Source organism: Onychostruthus taczanowskii, unplaced genomic scaffold (assembly GCF_017590055.1).
Source record: "Onychostruthus taczanowskii isolate IOZ18803 unplaced genomic scaffold, ASM1759005v1 scaffold2, whole genome shotgun sequence".
Taxonomy (NCBI): domain Eukaryota; kingdom Metazoa; phylum Chordata; class Aves; order Passeriformes; family Passeridae; genus Onychostruthus; species Onychostruthus taczanowskii.
Window position 1 is genome coordinate 14,997,308 of NW_024499239.1, and position 19,353 is coordinate 15,016,660.

Here is a 19,353-nt window from a genome sequence, read left to right on the forward strand (position 1 = left end):
GCAACGCTCTCTAACCGCTATTGGATTTATGCCCAGCAATGATCCGAAAAACTGGGAGCAGTCTCCCACCTAGCTGCCGACGCCTTTACCCCGGACAGCGGCGTCTAGAATGACCCATTTGTGTCCGGCTGACCCCCGCCGAAGGGCACTGCCGCTGCTTGTCCGGGGGTCCCGCTCTGCCACCCGCCCCTTTGTGCTTTCCCATTTTCCGGGAGGTTTCTGCGGCTGGCATCCGAGTGCTCTCCATTGTGTGAAGAGTGGCGTGCGGGGCTATTTCTTTGTGCCGGCCGCCCTCCCTGCCGTGCCCCGGGCGCGGCCCCCCCGGCCCGGGCAGCGCGGAGCGGCCGCCCCGGGCGGGCAGCGGGCGCTGCGGGAGCCGTCGGGCGCGGGGGAAGCGGCGGCTGCCCGCGGCGGGATGGCCGTGGCCTGTGTTTATGTATTTTGTAGTAATCACATTTCTGACATTACCCGCGGGGTGATTGGCTCAGGCAGCTTTTAAACCACCTATATGCTAACGAGCCCGCCGCGGCTCCGGCGGGGGCCTGCGGGGGGACAGCGAACCCCAACCCGCACCTCTGCCAGGCGGGGAGAGGGGGATGGCATTTCTGAACTAGTCGGCAGCGCGGACAGGAAATGACCCCTCCAGAAACTGCTGCTTTAAAACCGAGCGGCGGTGCCTGAAGCTATCCAGCCTCCCTCTCCGTGTCTGGAGCCTGTGCGCTCCCGCTCCCCCCACCCCCCCGCCCGTCTCCGCCGGAGCGGGCTCCCACAGCAGTCCCCAGCCAGTGCGTGCAGCCTGGATGTGTGTGTGTGTGTGCGCGCCGCTACTTTGTACTGTGAAGAACACACAGCCCATGTGCTCTGTATGGATGTTGATGATACTCTGTGTAGCTTGAATCTCTGCAAGCAGGCAAGATGTCCAGCACACCACATGACCCTTTCTATTCTTCTCCTTTTGGCCCATTTTATAGGAGACACACACCATACATGGTGCAACCAGAGTACCGAATATATGAAATGAACAAGAGGCTGCAGTCGCGGACGGAGGTAAGTCCCCCAGCCTTGTTTTCCTGTGCATGGACCGTGGTAGGTTTCAGCCCGAATTCCAGCTGAAGCGTCCCACTAGACAGTACAGTATATGCAGGCATGAACCCTAATTAATTTAGTAGTTTAATTGGGTAATCCCTCATTATGTTTCCACGCAGAGCAACTCTTTGAGGAGATACCAGCTTACGCTGAAATCGTGAAATTACAGTACAGCACTTCAGGATTGATTATAACGCTGGTCTCAGGAAATTTCTTTGCCTTAGTGTGTTGTTTGTTCAGGATCCGTCCTGCTGGCATTTGCAGCTATAATATTGAGAAGTATTGCTTCGGCTTTTGCACAAAATTAATTCTGGAATGTTGCACGTTTTGGGGGAGAGACAAACATTTTGGTTTTGTTCTGTAGACTCATTAAAATGAAAAATGGATGATAACTGAAAAGGAGAGCAGAGTTTTAAAAACTTATTCCTAGGCTACTCTTAAAGAACACGTTTGGGACAACTGACAAGAGAAATTTGTGTTTACATGTAGAATGCTGTTGCTTTTAGCAAGAGAGATGGTCAGTTCACTACTTTATCATATAGCTGTCAAAAGTACCCTGTAATGTAAACTACATTTACTGTTGGTTATGCTCTGTAAAATGTGTTGGTGGTTTATACACCCTGGCTTGAAAATCCAGATCAGCCACTGCAAAGAACATACTGAATGGGAGGGGGAAATGCTTTTGTCATTATAAAAAAAAAAAAAAAAATAGTGGGAGCTGCGTCTTGTTATTTACATGGTTAAGTAAAGCACACTTTTCAAGTCTAATGAAGTGAAAGTGAATCAGGCTGCATTTCTGTCCATGTGTCTGTGTTTGTGCAGCAAACATTCTTGGTGCTGCAATTTTTCATAGTAGTCTATTAGTGGTGCCCTGAAAAGACTTTTTAAAAGTATGAATCTTTTATAGTAAACGGCTTTATGTAGTGGCAAATATCTGCCAGGTTTGTGACACACAGCGTGGCGAAGGATCTCAAGTTGGTCTGTTTTGTTGTATTGTGATTCTTTAAGATAACATGAGGTTATCATAAAATAAAACACACATGCCTGAATTGTCAGCTAAGCCATGGAGAATCTGTGACGTTTAATGTATATGATACAGCTAAGGAGATGTGACCTGCTTTCTGATTGGGTACGCCACGGGGTAACTGCTTTTCTATCGCTGTTACCACTGCCAGGCTTGGAACGTTCCTGGGGAGTAACTGGTGATACACTTTGTGCTGGCTAAAAACTCCAAGCAGCTCTTTGCTCCCAAAATCATGGCAAGTGTTTGTCAGTTTTGTCCTAAGTTGTTGGCTGCAAGGGTTGCTGCCATTTAGAGTGAGGGTTTGTTTGCTACTGCTTGTTTGTTAGCGTCTTGCAACTCTGTTCCTTGCATTCCTGTACATACTCATGTAATAATTTATAGACTTTTGCAAGTGAGAAGAGCAAATATGTATCACTGAGTGATTTCTTCAGGGTTTTACATACAACCTGCTCTAAAAGATGTCAGTGCTCACTTAGCCTTTTCACATATTATTTTAGTGGTACTTTTAATACTGGACCAGCTCCTGATTGTAGCTCCTTTATGGATGTTACACTAGAAAAGTTTTTGAGGGACTTGTGAAGCAACTTTCCTTTCCTTCATTCCTGAGGTGTGCTGAATTAAACTTCAGCACCTATAATTGCAATATTTTGCTGCACAAATTCAGATGGATTGTTGTGGGCAAAAAGCAATAACCCACTCTTTCTTGCCAGGAGTGCCTTGCTAGGTTTCAGCAGCATTTTACTTTGACAGTCAATATTTTGTTAATGAAGGCCTTATGCTCCAGCATTTCTTTTATTTGCTCAGAATAAAAATTCTTTTGCTTTGTGATTATTCAGTGTTTACATTCTGGTTCTCTGTTTTTTCAGTTTATGAGCTCTGTGCTGTAAGCATTGTTGTTCATTGAAATGTGTTTTTTAGCTAACTTCAGTTGATCTCATTCATCTTCCAATAAAAACATCTCCATAATAAACAAACAAAAATATTAAACTAATTTCCTGGGACACTAGAGTGACTAGGTGTGGACAGTCTGTAAAGAATAATTCTGGCTTCTTGGGCAGGTCAGAAAGTGGAAGTTTCAAGTTAATTTTATACACTTCCAAGCATGTTTGGGATTGGTAGGTGAAGGCTTCTGGAGCATGTATAACTAGCTCTAAATTTTTTGAATCCAGAGCCTGGTATGTCATGGAAGGAATGTGCTTGTGCTCTGGGTGATACAGGCTTGCTGCAAGAACGTTTCTCTTCAGGCAGTCTTTGGAATAATATAGGCACTGGTCTCTGAAGGAGGCTGCTTGTGCTCTGTGAGCCCCAGGGGGTAGGTGAGCACAGGCAAAGCAGCTTAAGGCGAAAGGAATTACAAAGAAACTCTCCAAAAGACTGGGGGTAGCAAGCTGGCAGATTCCACATGGACCCAGCTTGTGCAGAGAGACAGTGGCAAACGAGGATGCATTAAAAATATGGGAAACTACAGCCTTTATCCCACATATATCCATTGAAAGCCTTTGGGATTTTTCTGATTTCATAAAACATAAAAATGTTCTTAATAACCCTGAAGAGCCAGATTCTCTACTGTCCCTTGCAGAGGTGGAAGTTCCAAGGCAGAGCAAAACATACATAATTTAATAAAGTTGTACAGAGGATGGATGGAGAGCCTATGGAAGGAGCATCTGTATGTCATGTTCATCTGTTTTCTTCCTCTCCCTTCCCACTGTAGTTCTCCAAAGCTTGCAGGTAGGTAAGAAATTATTAATAAAAAAAAAAACAAAAACAAAAAAAAACCCAAAAAAACAAAAAACCAAAAAAGCAAAACAAAAAACCAAAAAAAAAAAAAAACCAAAAAAAAAAAAAAAACCAAAAACAAACAAACAAACAAAAAAAAAAAACTGGTAGAAGATTCTAAATCTTTAAATCCACAGGCCATTCCTACTCCTGCTCTCCCAGCAGTTCTCAAAAGGGCTCAGGGCTTGGGGACCCTTCCTGAGAAATCCACTGCTTCTACTCCAGTTTCTGTCAGCACTGGGTGGAAGGGAATAACAGTCAGTGTGAAGGATGTGCTCGGTGTATTAAGCAGACAAAGTACAGAGTGATAAAGAAAGGTCATTTAGATGCAGCATAGCTATCTTTGTTGTTCTTGTTTTCTTTAGGAAGAAATGGAAGTCATGAAAGTAAAGAATTAGCAGCTTTAGCTTGTGCTAGATGTGCAAACTTTTGCTCTTCAAACTTCTTATAACTTTATGGGCTCCTCAGACAGAACCTACTACTGCCTTTTTAAATTCAGGGTCAGTCTTAGGCGAAGAATTCCAATCACACCCAGGCAGGGGGTGGTTTTATGATGTAAGTACTGGCAAAAGTCCACCACCTAGCTAATTCTTATGTGATCTAAAGTAAATTAGAGAGTCTGAGTTACTAAACAGTCTACAGGAAAACTGTACCTTCCTTAAAAGTTGTTCAAAGAAATCTAATGTGGTAATACTTTTTTCTAAATTAATACATGCTTTCTTAATAATACTTTGGGAGCATCCAATGCCATTTTGTAATGCATCAAGAATCCCTATTTAAAGAAGTAAAATGAATATTTAAATGTTTAATAATCTCTGGCAGATATAAAGATAAATCTTGCTTACTTCTCTCATAGTTGATTAACTTCTGGTTAAACAAAATGCAGCTGTTTCCTTGCTCTGTGTGTGGTTTTCAGGATTTAATTCCCATTCACTCATACTTGGTTTATCCTAATTTTTGTATATCTGTGTTAGTTTAACATTTCAAGAAAGGAATCCTGTTGTGGCATAATCAGCACTTTCTGAAGTTCTAGGTAGCAATACACAACATGAGTAAATGTCTCTGGTTTTCATAAAAGTTGATGTTTAAAAAGGCACCTATTTTCCTCTTTGATGTTGTAAATCTTTTTCTGTTCTAATTTTTAATCATTTGAAATTGCTTACACTTAGAAGAAAAAAAAGGTGATTATATCTTGTATATAATTATTCAGTAGCATTACAGAGTGCTGTGAATAGATCGCCTAAAGTTGGTGACAGTTTAAAGTTTGAGGCGTTGCTTTATTGTCAGTAATCAAAGAAATGTATCAAGCCTTTCACTTGTTTATTTAGTCCCCTGTATTGTTTGAACTTTTGTGTATCACAACACATTAAATTCACCTGTATCTCTCTCTGTCACTACAAGAGATTATGCTTTACATCACCAATGGATGCAACACACAGCTTTCCCTCTGGCTAAGAGAGCAGTGTTTTTAAGGGTGACTAGAGACCTTGATTAGTAGCATATTTGTTTTAAAGACAATCAGCTTAATCAAATTATATTAAACTCCTATTAAACTGGATAGTGAATTTAACAAAGATTTCATGATGGAAAAATACATAAAGAAAATTAAAAGGAAAATAAAAGAGGATGTTATGATTATTTAAAAGCTGCTAAATGAACTGGAAGCTTACACAGACATTCATATGCAACCAAATATTTAATGCAAATCAAAGCAAAACAAATTTTCCGCAGTTTAATGAAAGTCTCTTATTTTTCTTTCTCACATTGCTATCTGATGAAATAATTTTCTTCTTCCTGATGCATCTTTAATAGATTAGTCATAAAAATCTATGTTGTGACATCACATTTATTTGCCTAGCAACTTAGTGTGGCAAACAGATCTCTCATATTGTATACATAAGTCTGAGTTTGTCCAATGAGTTTGTTTTGTTGAGGGGAAAACACATAAACTTCTTTTTTTAAAGTAATTTTGAGGAAATATTCTTTCACCTACAAATATACTAATACTTAGCAATTCTAGGAACATGACTAAAGTATTTTGAGAGTACTTATGAACCATGCTTTGCTGAAACTAAAAGGTCAGTGTTAAAAGAAAACCCTTGAATGCCTTTAGGCAGACACTGACTTCAGAATGGATTCAAGGCTCTTTTTTACTGATTTTCTTTTATTTCATACATGTTTTCTATCCGTTAAAAAAATTTCAGTTGCAGCTGCTTTCAATTAAAATTGTTGCAAACTAACAATTCTTATGAGGCCAGGGGAGAAAAAAAGACTCCACTTCCTTTACATGTTGATCCTTAGCTTACGATCAGGGATATCTTGCTGCTCCTGCCCACCCTGCCCCCAAAAAAATCATATAATAGAAGGGAAACTGCATGCATGCTGCATTTGGGGGTAGGGGCTGGTGAGGGTGGAGAAAGAGTCACTGCAAAAGTGTAAGAATGGGTCTCACCTGCAATCACTCTGATGCTTACTTACTAGATCATTTTCTATAAAGAAACCTTTTCAACTCTTTTTTTTCTTTACTCGTTAAGCCATAAATCCACTTAAAAAAACCCCAAACTTCATCTTTCCCTGATGTAAACAAGATTTACTATGCAGATCCAGTCTCAAAAATAGAAGCTGTTGGTTAGTGAGAAAGAACAAAATAGAGATCATAACAAGGAGCCGGTCCTGTGCTATTATTTAAGCTGGAGTTTTGCCTGCAGTAAGATTGCAAGATCAGATAAAAAATAAAATAATTTGGGTTTTGTATATGCATTTTCTTTGTTTAAAAAGGGATAAGATTGCTAAACTCTTTGCAGTATTTTTTAGCTGGACTTCTTACTTCAAATGGTACTTTTTTTGCATCTCTTTGCCAGAAGTTGCATATCTACTATAAACACGCATTTCAGCCATGCTGGTTCTTTGTTCAGTTGTTTCCTCCATGAGAAGAGCCTTCTTTCCTGCACTGTGCTGTGTAAACAGGTCAGGATAGATCCCCACTTTTGCCAGGTACTCTTTTCCAGAAGTTGTTGCTGGGCTTCTTGATGCCTTAGATGGTGATTGTGGCACGAACAAGGTTGCCCCAAAGAGGCTGATGATCAGTCTCCAAAAAAGACTGTGGTAGGGCAGGACCTATTTGGCCAATTCTCAATGGTCCTATTTATTACACAAAATTAGTAGTGAAAGAAACATCACCAAACCCCTAGCTAAAATCTTCTCCCCTGGGCCTGCACCTTTCTTTTTTATGGTACATTCTTTCTGTGTTTGGTTATTGTCAGAATTTCAGAGAGAAGGTAATTTATGGTCAGAATACTGTTTCTATCACATTGTGGTTGACAGCCATGCCCTACTAAACTAAAACCTGTAAATTATTGATCTAGGCTGAGTAGTCCACTTGGTACTTCTGAGGTAACAGGGAATCATCTAGACCATCTGTAGAACTTGGACCTCAGCATGGGAAGAGCTGATACCTCTGGAAACAACTCCAGTACTTGCATGCCTTAAATGGTTGGTGAAAAACCAACTGCTCTGGAAAAATGAGACCTTTTGAGAACTCAATGTGTTTCTAAACCTGTCGCCTCTTCAGGATTTGGGAGTTGTTGGTCCTGAAGAGTCTTTGCAAAGGCCATAAATTTTACAGCAACAGGCTGTCCTCTCCACGAGACTTAGGTCGTCTTGGCATCACCTTGATGTTTCTGCAGTATTGTCAAGGAGGCATGTCCATGTTGAGGCTTCTGGCCATCCTCAGTATACAGACTTGAATTACAGACTCATAGAATGGTTTGGGTTGTAATGGTTTTTGGGTTGAGCTAGAGCCAAAATAAAAAGTATCACACTAGAACTTCTCCCTGAGGTCTTTCTCTTGTCAATATTCACATTCAGGTGCTTTTCCAGAGCAGAATGCCAAACTCAGAACTGATGCAGTAAAGCCCACAGCTTTATGTAGGTTTCTAAGTGTGCTTAAATCTGCTGCTGGGTCAGCTGCAAATCAAATAGTTTGCATCCTTTGGCGCACCTAATGAACTGGAAGGTTGCTGTAAATCTGTCATACATGATCTGCAGTACCTGTTGATATACATCTTCCCTGGTTCTAAGCTTGCCAAGCCTAGTTAGATGAGCAGGAGCATCATTTGTAGGTGTATTAAAAAGGGAGGGAGAAATCTAATCTCAGTATAGTTTTGACATCAGATTACTCACATAAAGCAGATTCAATACCTGTCTAGATCCCATGCATTTTACCCAACTGCCAGCTGCAGACTATAGCATCCAAAAAGAATTGCCTGGCTGAATTACCTTATCTGTTGCATTCAAAGTACAAAGAAACATTATGTGTGTAAAAAAGTCATCATATTTGGAACCCCTGATTAAAGCAGACTCAAAAATAGATTGAATCATAGATTCACTTTGCTTATTCTTGAAAAACTAAATACCTGGAAAAAACAATTGACCATATTTGAGTATTAATATGTGTAGTCTTACATTACATGTGCAGTGGACTATTTTGACTTTCCTTCTGGACTTTCAAACATTTGTTTTTTTCCTAACTACATTTTTATTAGGTTATTTTCTAAAGTAGTAAATTGAGAAAATTATGACTTTGAGCACATTGTGCATTTGAAGTATTTTATGTACCTTATTGTGATTTTTGTTCCAGTTGTGTAGTTTTACCTCAGCCATTAGCAGAAATTTTATCAGACAAATAGCTGCCATCTGTCCTAGAGCAGGTTACAAATAGATTTCTGAGATATTAATGACTACATTATACAAAAAAAAATTCTAAATCTTTAAATACAATAGTTACGTGAAGAGAGAAGAATGCTCAGAAAACAAGAAAGTAAATAGAGTGAAACTTTTTCATTTTATTTCTTCTTAAGCTGAAGCACCTTCAGCATACATCATTCCTTAGGAAGGCAGTCAGCAGCACCAGCATTTCTAACCATCTTCTGTGGACAAGACATGCTCCAGGGTGAGGGGGGCAAAGCAGGCGTGACAGCTGCTTTGCCTCTAGGTTTGCAACCAGGCCTTTAATAAGTGGAAAAAGGGAAAATTAAATACCTCATACTTAGAATGCTGTGCTTTATTCCTGCAGTTTTCAAAAGTCTCATGCATGGGTCATTTGACAGTGAAGAAGGCCTACAACTGTGTTTTACTCCCCCATATTCCAGTAGTAACTTGCCTTTTCAGATTAATGCCACTCACCATTTTCCATAATTCTTGTAGCTGCTTTAAGTACCCCAAATGTTACCATGTTACTCTATCTTGCATCACAATGATGTGAAAGGAAAAGAACTACTATATAATAGTTCCTTTAGAGCAAATGAAAATAATTCTTGTTGTTCAGTATGTTGCAAGAGTGACCTCCTTCCTTTTCGCACTCATTACTCCACCTTTTTTCTCCATACCAAGATGTTGAAAACATTCACAGAATCTTCACAGAAGCTCAGTTTCACAGAATTTCACAGAATCTCTGATGGACTTGAGATGTGCAGTTGCAATCATACCTTTTGCTGTAGTGGATGAAGGCAATACAATAGCTCTATTGCTTCTACCTAGACTTAATCACTGGAATATCAGTTAACCCTTAGGGTAATTAGGTAATAATGCTGTTGACGTGATTGGAAGTATCATTTTAAGCAATTAGAAGTTCAGATATAATGTGATGCAATTATGCATTATATAGTGCATCTATCCATTTTACACAGCAAAAATTACCATATGTTTTTTGGGAAGCTTGGCGTTTTGCAGTGGCTGGGATTCTGCTTGTATTTATGAACAGCATGCCTGTAAACTGTGGTAATAACTCTTTGAAGGCCACACCTATGCACACTGCTGATTATGTTAAATAGCATAGGCCCATTTTAATGAATGTGTTGGCATGAATAATGGGACATGAAAAGCCAACACACTGGGTAAATGTTCATTACCTGAGTGCAACAAATGCTACATGAAAAATTTCCGTGACAATTCACTTGAGTTTAGCAGTGAATTTGCTTTGGCTGTGTTCGTGCTCTTTATGCTTTTCTGTGAATGTTTGATCAGTGAAGTTTTATTCTTACAAATAATTGCAGAATGCAAATTTCAATTTACTAACCATTACTGAAAGAATTTACTTATTTTATACGGGCTAAGCTGAGAGGCAGTGTTTCCTGTTTTGAGCTTACCTCCCAGATAGAACCATGTTACTTAGAAATTAAATACACCAGAGAAGAATCTCTGATTGCTTTGCAGTGACGACTGACTGGTGTATGAATGTAAAGCAAATTAATAACAATGGCTGGTTGCAATGGGAAAATTACAAGTCACTAAATATGATGTATGTGCATAATTTTTTCGTGGAACGGAATGCTGCTTAGTGTGCAGTTACATTAGAAAGATGGTAAAAATTTTCTAAGCTTCCTGGCATTTTAAGCTCTAGCTCCATCTGTGCTCTTCCAGTCAAGGATGCAAAACAGTGACACACAATATATGACCAACAACAATATATAGTCTTAGCAGAATATTACATGCTTACAGTACATTGCTTGTTGTGAAGGATGAGCAAAAATATGTCATAAATTTGAATAATTAGTGCATTCAAATAAATTGTTACTAATTCCTATAAACTCTTGGCAGAATGAAGTGGAATTCATAAATTTTTTTATTTTATATGAATGATTAGCTCAACTCTTTTCAGTACTTCCTAACATGGCAGGGTTAATAACGCAAACTAAAAAGACCGGTCAAGATGCCAGCGCACCAAGTACTTCTCTTCCCTGACAGTGAAGATTATTTAATGCCCGTACAAAAAACATCCGTAGGCAACCGAGTTGCACCTTGACTGATAGTTGCATCCGAAGGGCTGCACTTCTAAATATGCAGTGTAGCACAGCGTTCCTCGTGGGGAGCGGTGTTAGCGCTGGAATGTAACCTGAAGCCACAACCTGCGTGTCTAGACTGACAAGAATCCTACCACTTGAGCCACTGTGACACCTTGTGGCTTGTGAAGCAACACAAGCATCTTTTAGAAAACTAACAGGTAAAAGCCAGAGGTTAATGAGTATTGACAAATGTCCTTTCATACAAATACCAATAGAAATCCCTTTGCTGGGTTACTATACTGTGTTTTCAAGATACATTTAAATTAGGTTAGTGGGCTCATTTCTGTTTGTGTCTTTATAGCATGTATTTTACTGCTAAGTGGCAAAATCTGAGGCATCATTTTGCTAAGTCTGACCTGCTGCTATTATCTCCATGGCTTTGGTCTTTGCTCATCAGTCAGATTACATAAAGAAACTCTGGTTTTGGATGCAGTACAGAGTAAATATTTTATTTGCTTGAGACCACTAATTTGGTGAACCAAAAGAATGCTTGAAGGGTGAAGAGTACTTTTTGATACTGAGTACATTTTAAATGGTAGCTAAACAGCAGCTTCAACTAAGTTATAGTTAGCATTTGGCAATGAGCATGTAACTCCGTACAGCCACAGATCTGGGGTTAAATAGATAGACATTTCAGCTGTGGATAGTTCATTAACTACAATGAAGTTGTATTTTGCTGAGAAATTACCATTAAACTTAAAATTTGGCCAATAGTGCATGGAGCTTAGAAAGAACCCTGCATCTATAAATGCTCAGGACCTCACGGTACCATAGTAGTGTCTTGATTGTCACTTGTTACATCTTGACATAAGTATGTTTGTGTTTTCTTCCATGATGATCCTGAGCATCTGAGGGGAGTTGCCTGAAAACTCATGCATTATGTCCCATAACAATTTCCTTGGCTCTCATGTTTTCAAAATCTAGCCAGCAACTGGGCTGAAATAGTAGCCTTCTGTTGCCAAACACCACCTTATTGCTGAATACACCCTTCTGATGCAAAGGGTCTGCATCCCTCTTTTGTCCCTTATCTTCAGGTGTGTCCACAGTGCTGTCACTTAAGCATATTACATAGACAAACACGCCCAAACTTTCATTTAACTTGATGGGGGGAAAGATAGCACCCAGGACTCAGGGTCTGCAATCTGCCTTATTTCATGCACATATTGATCCTTTGCTGAGCTTTATGCTAGTAAAATTAGGTGGTTACTGATGCTCATACTACCTTGTCTTCACGATGTGCACCTTTACTGTAAGGTTCTTGGGGCTGGGACCACCTTCTCTCTCCTTGTGCAGTGCTAGAACAATAGAGTTCTGGTCTGTATCTGCAGCATGTTTTTATTATTGTGCTGTGCATTGTAACTAACTAAAGCCTAAAAGTTGGTAGTGGTATTTAAAATACTTTCAAACCCAAATCTGTATATACCATTGTCATTTTGATGTCATAAATAAAAAAAAAATTGATATTACATGTATTTATTCTAAAAAGAATTGTCTGACTAGAAAGTACCATAATAGTCTAAGTTCTTGGAAGATGACTGTTTAATGTTATTAACACATTTTGTTACTTCTCAAGCCATCCAGCACACCCATGCATATCTGTTGGTTTTGCCAAGGAACCACAAATATATTTAAGCCAGCATTCTGCTGGTTGATTTGTACATCTGATTTTGTTATTAAGTCTTTTGCTTTTTAGGTGTGATTGTTCAGTAGCTTCATGTCAATCGAAGAAGCCCATTCTAAGCCCACATTTTCTTAATAGTGGAAAAACCATCTTATCTTAAATTCTACAGGACAAGCATATTATTTTTGATGGCAACTGGTGCTGTGGAATATGTACCTTATTTCATGATGATTTGGAGGGGGAATATTGTAAAGTCTGGTAATAAATTAAGTTCTTGTAATAAGTAGAGATGAATCAAGGAGGTTGTTCTAGAGAAGAAAGGCAACACTTATTTTTTCTTTTATTGTTTGCACGCTACTGATTTAATTAGCCAGTGAGAACAGACCCACTTTGAATATTAAAAAGACAAAATCGACTTCCCCCTCCCCCGTCCCCACATCTGTTGCCTTTTGGAGACTACTTACAGTACCAAAACTACCCAGAGTCTAATGGATTTTGCTTTTTAACAGACGTTACCTGTATTTGCTCACAAATAAATGAGGTAGTTATAAGTATTTTATTTTGGGTCTGACGAAAACGTTTAAAATGCCATTTTGAAAGGAACTGGGCTACCTTAAGCAAAACCAATGCATTTTTAGTGTTACACAAATGAAGTCAGTCTTGATACATTTCTGAATGGTGATCTAATAGAAATATCTTAATGGTTACCATATTATAGAAACTTAAATCATTCCTAGGACTGCTTGAAATTGGAAAGAGTGAAGTCCTGTGTGGGGTTATATATTGGTCAGGAGCAGGAGAGCATAGATTGATAAAACTACTGAAGTGATCTCTGCTCTGTTTCATTATGCTACTGCCTTCTGCAGTTTCAATTAGATGGACTGAATTTCAGTAAGGCAGTGAAGCAGTTTGCTGCACCTCTGCTGGGTTAGGCCCACCCTTGCACAGAGCTCCAGCCTTCTTTCTAATCCCAGCCTAGAGTGTGAATATTAATGCCTTACCCAGATTGCAGTGCTGCAGGGCCAGGGGATCCTTGTCGCTGGGTCCTGCTCTGTGACCGTGCTATTCTGGCACCTTTCATCACCAGAATTGTGAATTCCCTTAGCTTTGTTTAATGCCACACTTAAAGGCAGCATTAAAGGCATCAAAATAGAGTGAAATTTTTAAATTACATTTTTTTCTTGCCATTTTTATAAGCATACACTAGCTACTTTATTAAAATATTTTTCCTGTTGAGAGGAAAGAACCCTCCAAATTTTGCTGAAGGTGGCTTTTTAGAAACACAATTACCTATGTAATTTTCAAGATCATTATTAGGAAATATATGAAACTATTAGAACCATGGGAACTTGGGTAAACCCACCTGGTGTGCAAATGTGCAAATTTTGTTACCAGAATAACTGCACTAAGGTTGAGAACACTGTGTGTGATTATAAGAGTCAACTGAGAAACATAAATTGAGAGCTCAGCCCAGCAGTCTTTCCCTTCCTTGGAGATTGATGGCACACAGATGCACAATTGCAAATAACATAATTTGTAGGCCAGTGGTGCTGTTGTGATTAAAAAAAAAGTTTAAAAAAAAAATCTGTTTATCAGAAGCTTCCTAGGTTTGCTTCAGTCTTGTAACTGCAGCTCCTCATCCCATGCAAAGATTTCTTCTTGAAGTCAATGAAATGAGCATTTGGTCTTGTATATGAAGGTGTTAGAACAAGGTGCAGAAACTGGAACAGCAAAAACTTGGTTTTGTGGCACCTATGTATTCTAATGGATTTACCAAAAGGACTGGAAATATTCAGCTTTTCAGTGTTGTCCATAGTTGGCTCTGCAATAAAACTACATGTTCAGGGACTTGTATTACGTTTGCACTTAAAATTTCACAAAATGCAAAAGGTATAATAGCAACCATCGTTAAGGACAAGCAGCAGTCATTATTAAGGAGTATTGTAAAACAATGGAGGAGTGTAGCAAAACAAATAACAGAAACTGAGTGAAGTTTTTCTCAATCAGAAATTTAGCTGGAGAGAAAGGTATGGCTCATAAATTAGCAGAATAGTAGGTAGATGTGGCAGGCTGAATGAAGTGCATAATTTAGCTAAGCTTATCAACACTCTTTGAAAGTGGACTACAAAGCCCACATTGTTAGCTGTATTAGTAAAAACAAATTTTGCCAGATTTGTTATTGTGGTTATTCTAATGCTGATCAAAACCAAATCCTGGATGTCCATAGTTAATATTTTCCAGTGTTTCTTTCCAGCAACTGCTAGCTTCTGCTGCTTTACCAGGAAGGGGAGGGATGATAAAATGAAATTCACAGCCTTTTAGTGTCTGCTCAGCCTTCAACCGGCAGCATTTGGGGTTTGTGGCTGCTGACCTGGCAGGCTTACAGCATTTTCATGACATCAGGTGCACACATCATGGGTCTGTACAAGCTAAATACAAGCTTCAGCCTCCCCTCTGTGCCCTCCACTCCCGTTTGTTTTCATTTGGGAGACTAAGGACTTCTCCCAGTAAAAGTAAGAAAGAGAGAACTGAGCTGCTCACTGCACTTGCAAACTTGTGTGTGGAAGCGTGACCTGAGTTACTGGGCTCAGCAGCTTGTTTTTGTGGGCATGCTTTCTGTCTACTGCTTTATTTGCTTGGTAGGGTAAATGGCAACTTGCTGATTTAATAGGTGAAAAATGGATGCAGCTAGCAAATCTGAGCTCTGCTCAAATAAATAGCAAGTTCTTCATTAGCTTCAATATCACCAGCACCATATAAAATATGGATTCCTTAGTTTGCTATTTGTATGAACCTTTGAGGTTTTTTTGCTGAGAAAATGAGATTGAAATAATTCTATATCTACAAGGTTTTATATATCTTGACAAAATGTTACTGTCTGTTTCACACTCGGTTGTATTTAAAACCTGTGGGTGCATTTCAGGCCGTAAAATAAGTTTACAAAATAACAGCCGCTTGCATTCACAGTTGTACTTAATGATTTATTTATTTCTAGGAATTGCATTTGAAATTCCCAGACATCTAAAGCTTTTTCAGCATCAAACTGACCACTGATCTTAAAAAATCATCTACATCAGCACCAACTCAATCACTGACAAGAGCTGAAGGAAATGAAACATCTGGGATCTATTAAGATTTTTATTTATGCTTTTAAATATTGAAGTGTGCATGGCTGCTTGGCTTTTACACTTTGAGCATGAATCCATTAAAGAAAGCTCTCACGACACAAACAGTTGCAAGGAGAAATGATTTGGGCTGGAAAGCTGGGACCCCAGCATGTAATTGCAGAGGAATCGCAAGGAAGTCGATGACTGTGGTGAATGTAGGTTTGTCTGTTTATTGTGGTGACAGAATGACTTTACCAAGTTCTTCCCAAAGATAAGACTCTTCAATTTTCCTAGGGCTTCTTGCAGAAAATGCTTCACCCTTGCATTTATCTCCCTTCTGTATGCTATGCATTTGAGGTGCAACGTTGCTGCATCTTCAGTGGTAGGTGATGGCATGAAGTTTTATTGCTGTCAAACACGCCCCTGCCTGCACCCTCACCAAAGGACAGTGTGTTTGGTTATTAGCTTGCCTTTGCTCTGGGAGGGAGGCTGTTAGGCCAGGGGCTCAGGCTGTTTGCACAAGCTCTGCTAAATCTGCTCCACTCTTCTGCGTTCCTCTGGAGTCCTGGGGTGCCGTATAAGGGGTTGCAGCCTCTGAGATGCTGTCATCATAATATCTAGCAGATTGTAAATGTATGGTTAAAGACTGACCTATGTACAACAGGCAATGCAGCTACTGGGCTTTTTCAGAGGTCGGGTAAGGAAAGGCCTGAATGGGAATGCAGTGAGGTTCTCCACAGGACAGCCCTGCACCCTGAATGCAGCATCTCTGCCTGAATGAGGCAGCTGCTGTGTTGGGGCAGAAACAGCTGGACCTGCAGACCCAGGTGTATTTCTAAACCCACCTTTCTGCCTTGCTTCTTCTTCAGCCAGTGCATCTGACTGCAAAGCTGCAGAATGGCCTGTACTGCTCTCCTTAATGAGGTGCTGGCAGAGGGCAGGCTGCAGTTTGGCTGCGGGTACAGCAGCTGGAACCTTCCAGCAGAGCTGCAGTGGGGCTCCAGTCAGGCACCAGTAAGTAACTGTACCCTGTTCTCACCAGGACCAGTCACTAGAGGCAGGAGATCTTGGAATCTGGGTTAACAAACCTGGAACATCACAGGCATTTTGGAGGAAGATTGTAAGTCCTATTTATAGTGGCTGATGGAAAGAGAAGTGCAGTACCAGGTAGTGATCCCTCAGCTGAGGCCAAGCCTCCTCCATCCTGCAGACACACTCCTGTAAAATATATTTGGGGTTTTGTCTGTGGTTTACTGATTTCACTGAAGACTCTGAAAATAGCATTTGGAAAGAATTAACTGGAAACCATGTCAGTTTGGGGAAGAGGAAGGAAAAATTATTCTTTCAGAGAACAGGTGCATTCAAGATATGCTTCCCTTAGTGAGTTTTACCAGAATTTTCCATTCTTTACTTTTGGATTCATGGAAATAGGAGAATGATGCAGTAAATAGTGTTAGCTTTAGGAAGAGATAGGATTTCAGAAGTGGTTTTCCAACAAATATATTAGTCTGAGTGACCATGAGCAGGCAAATGTTTAAATACCATTTTTATAGACATTACTAACCTAAAGGGAACAATAAAAGCAAAAGGGTTTCCTGGTGTAGCATACAGTGTCTTTAAAAGGACATTTTGAAATTTCTTGTGACCTGACATGAAATTTCAAGATTGGATAATAACCTGTAGCAAAGGTATATTGTCTTGACGAGCTACATTTAAAACTTGCTTAGGATGTATCTCAAAAACTATACTGAAGCAGTAACTCATGGAAAGCTAATCTATCATTTATCAACAAATGTTAACTAGGTTGCACAGATTTGAATACCCTTCAGGATTTCCTTTTGGGTCTTTTCAAAAGTACACATAAAAATGTTAAGATACATCAGCAGAAAAACTTAAAAGAAAAATGGAATTTGTTGAAGTTCACCCAGAATCTAGATTGCTGATACAGGGAACTGCAATGAATACAGATGATTATCATTCAGAGTACCAGTGCTGTGGGTTTTTCCCTATAAGTGACATTGTAAGAGAGATTTATTGTTTTACAAGTTTAAATTGGCATTTCTCATTCATTTAGAGAGATGTGCAATGTTGTAATACCTAGCAGCTTAAACTTAGGCTATGAATGAAAAAGCACATTTACAAAATCTTGGAGCTACATCATAGTGTGGCAGCTCTGTGAAAGATTGCCTGCTCAGTGATTAGTTGCAGCACTCCTACTAAATGTGTTTCGATTCAGTTTTTGTCACTGGGAAATCAAGAAATAGGTGGCTTATTAAAGGTGACCACATCCTTTTATGCAAATTTAATGCGCTTGGCAGGTTTATCATGATAAATAGTCAGGATGAGATGGTTCATGATGTATCTCTAATCTCTTCTGTGAAGATGTTCATGTCGTGCAGGAAGTAGCCCCTTGAGAGTTCAAATCTTTAGAAGTATGTGACAGATGGTGATGTCTGCAGAGTCTCATAGACTTGCTTTGAAGTAACTCCAAATAGTGCCTTCAATTAATGTTCAGTTTTTTCAAGTTCTCTTGCTTAATCTCTCCTTTGGTGCCCTCCTCTTTCCTCCATCAGGTTGTGTCCCCAAGTTATTCCACATACTGAGAGGAACATACACCACATCTTACAGAGTACAACTCTCTCCCCAATCCTGTCATATTTTTGCCTGTAAAGTTGTTCTTCCATTAGACATCTTGCATATTTTAAGGGAAGTGATTCACAACAGAAAAACAGTAAAACAGAACAAATGTCTTACAAAATCCCATCTATCATTCATGCATTGTGTTTAGCTTTTTAGTAACTCTTTTGAGTAAGGAGCTAGCATCAGTGCCAGTGTCTGTATGCTATTTTGTGTTAATTATAATCAATTACCAATATTAATTAGGCCAACTTCTCTTTAGATTAGTAACAAGAAATGGTTAAATTTTAATGCTGCTGCAGGGGATCTGAAGGAACTCACAGAATCAAAAAAAAAAAAAACCACTGCAAAGCTTTTTATGTAAATCTTATTCTACTGGAATACAGCTAATGAAAGATATAAAAACATCAAAAATACATAAAAAATACATCTGAATAATGGTATGTTTTCAGAGCTTAATATTTTCACTTGTCATTACTTGGCCTTGGTTGATCTGAGTTTGGATGGGCTTCTCTTCTAAAATCAATTACCAAATTTCACATAAAGTTTTATATCTGTCATAGTCCCTTTCTAAGTTCCCGTTTTAGAATCATTCTTCTTAAATATTGTTGTTACTATTACCCCTACACGTAACCTTGTGTGTAATGATTGGTAATGTTTAGTTTGGTATACATACATGTGGTATACATAGTGTATAGATGTTTTTTGGCATTACTTCTTTCTCAAATGGAATTCCCACAACTTTACAACTTGATCTCTTTTAAACAGGAAAGATAAGGCTCAGAAAAGTTTAAATAGGAAAGGCCAAGGGAAGACTGAGAGAAGAAAGAGAGAGTTGAGGTTGTTCAGCCTGAGAAGAGAAGGTTCTGAGGTGACCTTGTTGCAGCCTTTCAGTGCCCAAGTGGGCCTGCAGGGGAGCTGAAGAGGGACTTTTTACAAGGGTATGCCGTGATAAGACATGGGGGAATGGCTTTAAACTGAAAGAGGGCAGATTTAGATTAGGTGTGAGGGAGAAATTCTTCCCTGTGAGGGTGGAGATATGCTGGAACAGAGAGGATGCCCCATCCCTGGATGTGTCCAAGGCCATGTTGGATGGGGCTGTTAGCAGCCTGGTCTAGTGAAAGTTGTTCCTGCCCATGGCAGGGGATTGGAATGTTCCAACCTAACCTTTTTTATGATTCTATGAAATATCTATATTTCTTTTGTTTTTTTCAATCATGGTTGCTAATTTCTACTAAAATTGTAAAAAAAAAAAAGTGT

The 19,353-nt window shown here is 39.4% G+C and overlaps 1 protein-coding gene across 14 annotated transcripts in view; it reads left to right on the plus strand.

The window, feature by feature from the left end:
• Positions 1–403: 403 nt before the first annotated feature.
• LDB2 (LIM domain binding 2) overlaps positions 404–19,353 on the plus strand; it is a 213,413-nt gene continuing 194,463 nt past the window's right edge. For 4 of the 14 annotated variants that reach the window (XM_041402449.1, XM_041402453.1, XM_041402463.1 and 1 more), the window contains exon 1: positions 406–1,047. In XM_041402449.1, the coding sequence (XP_041258383.1) occupies positions 916–1,047 (132 nt within the window). In that variant the 5' untranslated portion in view covers positions 406–915. Of the gene's footprint in view, positions 1,048–19,353 lie in introns of all 14 variants that reach the window. The other 10 variants (XM_041402448.1, XM_041402450.1, XM_041402459.1 and 7 more) reach the window with 5 other exon arrangements.